The 10,700-nt window shown below is 20.8% G+C and overlaps 3 protein-coding genes across 3 annotated transcripts; all 3 read right to left on the bottom strand.

The window, feature by feature from the left end:
- Nucleotides 1–1,489: 1,489 nt before the first annotated feature.
- PY17X_0950201 (PIR protein) lies at nucleotides 1,490–2,677 on the bottom strand (the record flags this gene model as incomplete). Its single annotated transcript, XM_022955948.1, has 3 exons — nucleotides 1,490–1,555; nucleotides 1,645–2,523; nucleotides 2,663–2,677. 3 exons carry the CDS (start codon nucleotides 2,675–2,677, stop codon nucleotides 1,490–1,492), a joined length of 960 nt encoding a protein of 319 aa, XP_022810678.1.
- Nucleotides 2,678–5,028: 2,351 nt separating this feature from the next.
- Nucleotides 5,029–6,202, bottom strand: PY17X_0950101 (PIR protein; the record flags this gene model as incomplete). The annotated part of the gene is made up of 3 exons (XM_022957013.1): nucleotides 5,029–5,115; nucleotides 5,205–6,050; nucleotides 6,188–6,202. The coding sequence occupies 3 exons, from the start codon at nucleotides 6,200–6,202 to the stop codon at nucleotides 5,029–5,031; spliced, it is 948 nt and encodes a 315-aa protein (XP_022810783.1).
- Nucleotides 6,203–8,531: 2,329 nt separating this feature from the next.
- Nucleotides 8,532–9,640, bottom strand: PY17X_0950001 (uncharacterized protein; the record flags this gene model as incomplete). Its single annotated transcript, XM_725865.2, has 3 exons — nucleotides 8,532–8,618; nucleotides 8,702–9,517; nucleotides 9,626–9,640. The coding sequence occupies 3 exons, from the start codon at nucleotides 9,638–9,640 to the stop codon at nucleotides 8,532–8,534; spliced, it is 918 nt and encodes a 305-aa protein (XP_730958.2).
- Nucleotides 9,641–10,700: the final 1,060 nt, after the last annotated feature.

Here is a 10,700-nt window from a genome sequence, read left to right as displayed (position 1 = left end):
GATTAAACAACATCGTTTTATATAGATTATTAAAATACATATATTTATATTATAATATTACACATATATATTTTTTGATGATACTTATGAGTTTATTTACCTATAATAATAATAAACGAATTTACTTATTTGTTATTTTTAATATTTATATTGAATTTTAAAGTCAGAATCATAAACATCTGAGCTTTGGTTATTTAACAAAAAATATAAGACATTAATTAAATTTATAATTCTAAAGAATTGTGATTTCTTTATAAACAAAAAAAATTAAAAAAAAAAAAAAAAAAATTAATAAATGGTACAGGATCGCCTTGCATAAGTTGGTACATATTTAACAATGGAGATTTTTCCACAAACGGAATTTATTGATTTTTTAGTCTGTTTTTTTTGATTAGATGAATTTATAATTATTTGCATTTTATTTTTTTCCATCAGTTGAGTTTATAACCTCTTTCATGTTTTTTTTTTCTTCAATCCCTTTCTCCATCCAAATGGCAAATACTAAAATAAAAATAGTAAAAATATATAATATTTGATAGTGAAGAAATATTTTAAAAATTGTATACTTCATAACTTTCTTTTTATTTACCTTGTACATAATTCATAAAATAATGTGTGTAAAATAAATATACCTTTGACGTAACTTTACTTCTCTCCCTTATATATATTTTCTCCAAATACCACTTTATACTTTTATTTCATTCAATCCATTCCTACATCACTTACTTCATTTATCATTATGTTCAGTTGTCACTGAGGGAGGAAATCATAATAATTATTTTCTTCCAATTCCCTCTCTCCTTAATTTCTCATATTAAATGCTGTAATTATTTAAATCAACCTTTTCTTCTAGGACCAAATCGATGCTTTGGAATCATCTTTTTATATCGATTCCAATATTCGATAAATTCCCCCATAAACCAATAACTCCAAATTAGCAATAAAATACAAAAAGACATAGTTAAACACATTTACCATTAATTTATATTAACAAAAAATAAAATTCTTATTTGCCAAAATATATTATTTTATTCATTCCTTTTCATATTCATTTTCATCCTTATTTTTTCTCTTACATATTTAGACCTAATATGAATCTTAATAATTATAACCTATCCTATACATATTTTTAATAATTTATTTCCTATATATATTTAAAACAATTCTTTAAACTAATAGATGTTATCAAATTATAAAAAAATATTCAAAATTAAATGCAATATGACACTTAACCCTGACCCACAACATAAAAATTGTTTAAAAATTATACAAAAACAGTATAAAAATGTTATAAATATATATATATAACAATATATATATTGATTATATTATTTAATTATTATTATAGACCCAATAATTATGTTCAAAAATTATGGTAAAAAAATATTTATTTTAAACTAGACAATTTCTTAACATATATCAATCATTATTACTATTCCTGAGATAGCCATTACTCTTCAAATCTTATATTAATTATCCATTTTCTTATTTATTTTTTTAGCTTTTCTCTTAAATGTTGTTTTTGAGATCGTTTCCGAAATCCAAATAACGAATACTAATATAAAACATTAAGAAGCGTATGATTTTTTTGTCAACGTTTGCATATATATAATGAAAATAATTCTTTAATTCCTTATTATTTACCTTATAAAAAATTCCCAAGAATATTGGTATTGCAACAATTATCGATAAAACTGGAATTAATTTGCTTGTTATCGACGAACTTGATGATGGAACTTCAGAAATTTGCTCAAAACCCTGTCCATTCTGTTCAAATATTTTTCCAGAACTTTGTACACCATTTTCTTTTATGTTTATCGGTGAAAGGTGTGGCATATTGCTACAATCAACATTATTCATACTACAATAATTTTTAAAATTATGATAATCATTTGATAATGTAGACAATACTTGATAATAGGGACTATCTTTAGTAATATTAGAATTTTTGTTAAATTCATCATATGTTTTAACAAATTCTTTAGCATTTTCTAAACATTTCTCACAGTTTGACTCTCCTGCACGAAGTTCAGTATACATGTTACATAATGATTTAAATGCATCATAAAATTTAGACATATCCCCCAAATTAATACTCAGCAATTCCTTTTTTTTATCTATGATTTCCTTATAATTTGTGTATCCTGTTGTTTTTTGTAATTTGTCACTACAATTTTTACCACCATTATCACAATTAGTATAATACGTATTATTTTCTATATAATTAGTATAAAAGTCATTCAAATTGTTGATTTTTTGATCATTTTTTAGGTTTAACATATAACTTAACCATATAATAATGTATTCAGCCATGTTGATATCATTTTTATTTTTCAAAATCAATTGCTCAAACAACCATAGACATGCAGCATTTATCTTATCGAGCTCAGTCTTACATTCTGTTCCCTTTGATTCTCCATTAGAGCAATAATTCATAAAATTCCCTAAACTTTTAAAATCTAAATTTGTAGACTTGTTTAATTCATCGGGTAAATATTTTCTCAATGTATCAAACCTCATGCACTAAGAAAACATTTTAAAAAAGTATAATAAAAATATATGTTAATGAAACTGTTATAAAATCAAATTTAATAAAATTTATAAGTAATATAACATCGAAAAATATAAGGAAAAGCAAATTTTATTAAAAATTTTTATATACCATGGTATAATCCATTGTAATTTTATCTTGTTTATAATATGTAGATTATGTAACATCATATTATTTTATATTTTTTACGCTTAATAAATGACAAAATAATTGAACTATAATATAAAAATATCTGTAATTGATCCTGTTATTATCATTTTTAATATTAATTTAAAGATAATATGGAACAATATATAATTTATTGTAGTTAGATAATTGCCTTATTTTGCGGGGTGTTTAATACATTTTTTATCATATGTATATATAATACAATTTTACATAAATTGATTTCCTTAATAACATGTATATGAGCATTATTATAAAAATTAAGCAACATTTTAAGGAATTAAAAATATATCGTCTTATACATATTTTTTAATTTAAAAAATAAACAACGTCACATCTTTTGTTTTAATAAATGGTACCCCAAAACTAATATACTGAAAAAATCGAAACAATTAAGAAACCCATTATTACTATAATCCTTAAAAGTATATAAATAGTTATTTAATAGGATAGATTAATTTTTTATGTGCTTGTTTCTTATAACATATAATACAGACTTTTCTAGAATTATAACATTTACAAAATAAGTTGCATTGTTCACTTTTTTAATTGCATATACATAAATTTGTATTGTTTTTATTTAATATATATTCATTCGAATTATATTTAACATTTTCAATAATTTTATTTTTATTCCTACATATTTCATTTTAGAAATATACTTTATTGGGTAATTTTATGATATATTTTGCCATCCTTTCCATTCTTTAAAATAACAATTAGCAATGAACCCATACTTATTATGCTATTTAAAATCTTATATAAGTATTTAAATGTAAATTGTTTTTAAAATAATAAATAGTAAATATTAAACATTTACTATGCCTTTCTTTTAATATTAATTATATAACATATAAATAAGTATTGATGCAATTTTAAAGTATAATATAAAACTAGGTTTGATTAGGTTGTCATATTGACCTTTAAGAGAAGAGAGATAAGATATATTTTCTTTTTTAATATATAAATTTAGATAAATATTTGCTAACAGTTCTACATTGTTCATTTTTATCTTATATGTTTTATTGTTATAGTTATTAATGTATATACAATCAAATAATTTATTAAAAAATCTATATTTTATTAATTCTATGATAATGTAATGTTGTTTTAAATTAAAAAATTATTATTCAATAAAAACTAATAATATAATACGCGTTGATATGGAGTAATAAAATGTCATTTAACATGAATTGAGACTTTATCCTTTTCTCTATTATCCAGTTTTTAAAAATATAAAACTACATAGCTCAATTTGGGTCTTTAACAAATATATAAAATTGATACCTTTATAATGTATTATGTGTCTTTTCAATAATATTAATGTTTATTATATGAAGGTTTCACAATAAAATAATATTTCAATATTAATTATTGATATTTTACTAAATTATATGTATAGTCATAATAATTACGCATTTTATCTATCATATTATTTATAATTATTATAACAAAATATGACATTCAATTTTATTAATATACTATATTTAATTTTTTAACTATTTTAAATATAATATATTTCCAAATTATATATACTTCAAAACCATGAATTTAAAAATTTATTGTATAACGAACTTATTGTTATATCCTATGATAAATAAACTAAAGCGCATAAAGCAACTTCTATTATTACTAATTTTAATACAAATGTAAAATGCAAAAAGAGAATAACAACTACAATTAAAATTTCAAAATATGTTAGAAGCATAACAATCTTTTATAGATAATGTTGCGTTGTCGATTCTCGATCGATATTTATGAATATATATTTTATGAATATCTATTATTACAGTTCAATTGGAGTAATATAATTTAAATCAAAATAATAGTGACGCTGCTTATAAGTTTTACTAAATAAAATTTTCATAAAATAAAGAAACATATTATGATATACATAATTCAATATAGTTATGGGTTATCAAGGCTTATATAATAGGCAATTATGATATTCCATAATACAACTTCATATATAGTCAATATTTATATTGTATATATTATACTTTATGGAAAATATGGTATTGGCCCCTTTAATATTAGATTATTCCCCTTTTGGTTGTATATTTTGACTTTTGAACTTCATATTGTGATTAAACATACAGAAATGGTACATTTTAATTAGTGTTCAAATTATAAAAAATTAAATGCAATATAATACTTAGCCCTAACCCGAATATGGGTTCCACAACATAAAAACTATATAAAAATTGTGCAAAAATTGGGACCCAAAATTACTTATTTTCAAATAGACAGTTTCCTAAAATATATAAATCATTATTACATTCCTGAAATAGTACTATTCTTCGAATCATATATTAATGATTCATTCTCTTCTTTATATTTTTTATTTTTTCTCTTAAATATTGTTTTAGAGCTCTTTTCCGTAATACAAATAACGAACACTAATATAAAATGTTAAGAAGTGTACTATTTTTTTGTTAACGTTTGCATATATTTACTGAAAATAATTTTTAAATTTCTTATTATTTACCTTAAAAAAAATTCCCAAAAAGATTGTTATTGCACTGAATATTGATAAAGCTAGAATTAATTTTTTTACTATCGAGAAGCTTGATGTACCATCACAACTCTCTTCAGAACTTTGCATACCATTTTCTTCTGTTTCTGTCGATATAAGGGATGGAATTTTGCTACAACCATTGTCATTACTATCACAATATTCTTTTAAATTAATATAATCATATGATAATCTATACAATACTTGATAATAAGGACTACCTTCATCAATATCAGAAACATTATTAAGTTCATTATATTTTTTAACAAATTCACTAGCATTTTCTAAAGATTTATTAGATATTGTGTTGTCTGCATTAAGTTCAGTATACACGTTACATAATAGTTTAAATGCATCATATATTTTAGACATATTTTTAATATTAGTACTCAACATGTTATTTCTTTTATCTATGATATCCTTATAATTTGTATATCCCGTATTCTCATTTAATTGGGTACTACAATTTCCACTATCATTATTACAATTAGTATAATGCGTATTATTTTCTATACAGTTAGTGTAAAAATCATTTAGATCCTTGGCTTCGTCATACTTCTTTTGATTTAGTTTATAACTTAACCATACGATAATGTATTCAACTATACTGATATTACTTTTTTTATTTTTCACAAACAATTGCTCAAACAACCATAAACATCCAGCCTTAATTTTATCGATATCAGTCTTACATTCTGTTTTCCCTGATTCTCCATTAGGGCAGTAATACTTAATATTCTCATTTTGATTAAAATTGACTGATTCATGTTTTTCTAATTCATCGGGTAAATAGTTTCTCAATGTATCAAACTGTTCACACTAAGAAAGAATTTATAAAAGTATAATAAAAATATATGTTAATGAAATTCTTATAAAATAAAATTTAATGAAATTTATAGATTATATAATATCGACAAATACAAGGAAAAGCAAATTTTATTAAAAAATGTAGATACCAGGATTTTATCCATTGCAATTTTATTTTGTTTATAATATGTAGATTATGTAACATCATATTATTTTATATTTTTTACGCTTAATAAATGACAAAATAATTGAACATAGCATAAAATTTTCTATGGTTAAATATTTTATTATCATTTTTAATATTAATTTAAAGATAATATGGAACAATATAATAATTTTACGGTAGTTAGATAAATTATCGTGTGTTTGGGTATGTTTAATACATGTTTTTCCATATGTATATAGATACAATTTTACATTAATTGTTATCCTTAATAACACTCATATGAGCATTATTATAAAAATTAAAGCAACAATGTAACGAATTAGAAATATATCTTCTTATACACATGCTTTAATATGGAAAATAAACAACGTCATATCTTTTGTTTAATAAACAGTACCCCAAAACTAATATACTGAAAAAATCGAAACAATTAAGAAACCCATTATTACTATAATCCTTAAAGTATGTAAATAGTTATTTTTTAAAATATATTAAATATGTATATACTTGTTTCTAATACTATATACCATGTTTTATTAAAATTATAGTATTTTCAAAATAAATTGCATATACTTAAATTTACATTGTTTTTATTTAATATATATCCATTCCAATTATAGTTAACATTTCCAATAACTTTATTTTTATTCTTACACATTCCGTTTTAGAAATATACTTTATTGGGTAATTTTATAATATATTCTGTCATCCTTTCCATTTTTTAAAACACCAATTAACACTGAAACCATACTTATGAGCTTAAATAAGTCTTTGAATACATATTATTTTTAAAATAATGCTTAGTAAATATTAAACATATATACCTACTGATGATATTTTAAAGTATAATATAAAACTATGTTTAATTAGGTTCTTATATTGCACTTTAATAGGAGAGAGATAAGATATATTAGCTCTTTAATATATATATTTCGCTAAATATTATACATAATTTTATCTTATATATTCTACTGTTATAGTTAATGTATATCGTTCAAATAATTTATTAAAAATTCTATATTTTATGAATTCTATGGTAAAACAACGACAATTTAATATGCGTTAATATGGAATAATAAAATGATATTTAACATGAATTGAACCTTTAACCCTTTTATCATTGATTCATATTTTTATAATATAAAACTACAAATTCAAATTGTATATTTAACAAAAAATATAAATTGATACCTTTATAATGGGTTATTATTTGCCTTCTCTATAAAATTAATACTAATGTTTAATTATATGAAGGTTTCACAATATAACAATATTTCAATATTAGTTATTGAATAATATTTTACCAGTTTATATGTATAGGTATATAATATTACGTTATTCTATTTATCATATTATTTATAATTATTAAAACAAAATATGATAAAAAATTTATTAATATACATATATTTTATTTTTTAACTATTTTAAAATATAATTTATTTATACCTCAAAACTATAAAGTTCAAAGTTAATAGTGATTAATCTAATATTATACCTTTATAGTAAATAAATTAATGTATATATTAATATCTCTATTATTTAAATTTAAAACATTAGGATAAAATGATACTATACATAATTTTTATTTTAAAGGATAGTATACATATATCTATAATTTATTTTTTTATTAATATGCATATTTTTATTGATTATTAAAAACGTTAGATGCATAAAATGCCTTTTATAGATAACGTTGTATTCTCGATTCTCGATCGATATTTTATGAATATATATTATTATAGTTCAGTTGGATAAAATAATTTGAATCTAAATAAATATTATACAAGATATAAGTTTTACTAAATAAAATTATCATCAAATAAAGAAACATATTATGATATGCATAATTCCATATAGCTTTGGGTTATCAAGGCATATATAATAGGCAATTGTGATAAAGCATAATATAAATTCATATATAACCAACATCTATATTAATATATGCAATATAGACATTTTATTTTAATCATATTAAATCGGAATAAACACACAATTGTATATATTATATTTTATGGGAAATATGCTATTGATACCTTTCATGTTAGATTATTCCCCTTTTGGTTGCATATTTTGACTTTTTAACTTCATCTTTTGATTAAACATACGGAATGATACATATATTAAATTAGTGTTTAAATTATAAAAAATTAAATAAAGATATAACACTTAGCCCTAACCCCGAATGTGGATTCCACAAACACAACCCTGACCCCTAACATAAAAACTATATAAAAATTATGCAAAAATTACTTCCCAATAGACAATTTCTTAAAATATATCAACCATTATTACTATTCCTGAAATAGTCACTCTCTTCGAATCATATATTAATGATTTATTCTCTTTTTTATATTTTTTATTTTTTCTCTTAATTTTTGTTTTTGAAATCGTTTCCGAAATCCAAATAATGAATACTAATAAAATTTTAAAAAACGTATAATTTGTTAATGTTTGCATATATATAATGAAAATAATTTTTAAATTCCTTATTATTTACCTTATATGAAATTCCTAAAAAAAATGCTATTGCACCAAATATCGATAAAACTGTAAATAATCTGGTTGTTATCGACGAACTTGATGATGTATCTTCAGAAATTTGTACAGTTTTTTGTGCAGAAATTTTTGTTTTTTCTATCGTTGGAAGAGGTGAAGATTTGGAACATTGAGTATTATTATATTTATTCTTAAAATTATCATAATCTTTTGATAAAGTAGACAATAGTTGATTATAGGAATTGTTTCCAGTAATACTATGATCTTTATTAAGTTCATCATATTTTTTAACAAATTTATTAGCTTTTTCCGAACTCTTTGAGCAATATGATGTTTTATCATCAAATTCATTATACATTTCACATAATAATTTAAATGCTTCATAAAAATTAGATATAATCTTTTTATCCATATCCAAAAAATATTTTTTTTTATCTATAAGATCCTTATAATTTTTATACTCTGTAACATCAGGTATAGAATTTTTATACTTATCATTATTTATAGTTGTTTCATAAAAAAATATTGGATTGGTCTTATTTCCTACTTGATTCTTTAGGTTTAACATATAAGTTAACCATATCATAATGTACTCAACAATATTGATGTTACTATTTGCAACAGACTTAAACAATTCAGAAGTCCCAAATATTTTATTAAAAAGATATAAACATCCACCATTAATTTTTTCGAAATCAGTATCACAACTATTACTACCACAATAACCATCTAAGAAGTTTTCTGTTTGAAATTGATAGTTATTACTACTGTCCAATTTATCAGGAAATTTATCCCATAGATTCTCGAACTTTTCACACTAGGAAAACATTTAAAAACATTTATTAGATATGTATATTATTGAACATTTGATTAAAATAAAGTTTAATGATATTTATATGTAATACAATATCAAAAATGCATATACCACTTCTTTATTCATTATAATGGAATTTTATTTTTGATTTGTAAATTGAGTAAAATAATGCTGTTTTATATACACTCCCCCCAATATGTGACACAAATACTTTGGTCCTATATATAACAACTGTCTGTAGTTAAATATATTATAAGTTTTTCAATAATTAAATTAATATAAGATAATAACACAGTACTATTACTAAAATCATATTATACATATTTTATGGAAATTATCTAAATTACCTTAAATAGAGGGTTGTTTAATACATTTTAGTTAAATATAAATACGATGCATTTTATAAAAAAAATGCTATTCTTACTAACATCTGGTAAAACTCTGTTATAAAATATATATATACTTTTATAAATAATTTAATGTATGTTTAAACATAGAAAAGGAATATATTTATATTTTATGTTTTAATGATTGTTCTTCTAAAACTTAAATATTGTATATATCTAAAAAATAAAAAGTTATATTATTGATATAATCCTTAAAAGTATATAAATAATAATTTTCTAAAATATACCAAATTTTTATATACTTGTTTCTTATAATATATAATATAGTTTTTCTAAAATGATATTATTTTCGAATTAAGTTGCATCGTTCCCTTTTTTAATTGCATATACATAATTTTAATATTATTTTTATTTAATATATATCAATTCCAATTATATTTAACATTTTCAATAACTTTATTTTTATTCCTATATAATTAAATTTAGAAATATACCTTATTATATAATTTTATAATATATTTTGCACATCTTTCTCACGGTTTAAAACGACAATTAGCACTGAAACCGTATTTATAAGCTTAAATAGATATTTTAATGCATATTATTTTTAAAATAATACTTAGTAGATATTAATTATTAACATATAAATAACTATTGATGTAAATTATAAAGTATAATAAAAAATATGTGTATTTATGTTGATATATTTGCATTTTAGATAGGAGAGATAAGGGAAGTATGCTTTTTTAAGACAATTATGTAGCCATATAAGATTTACCTATTCTATATAGCTAATTATGTATTGTATTCTTTTAACATTAAAGCTTTAAATTATGTAT

Source organism: Plasmodium yoelii (assembly GCF_900002385.2).
Source record: "Plasmodium yoelii strain 17X genome assembly, chromosome: 9".
NCBI classification, from domain to species: Eukaryota; Apicomplexa; class Aconoidasida; order Haemosporida; family Plasmodiidae; genus Plasmodium; species Plasmodium yoelii.
Note: the sequence above shows the minus strand (reverse complement) of the source record. Positions and strands in the feature narration are given on the sequence as shown.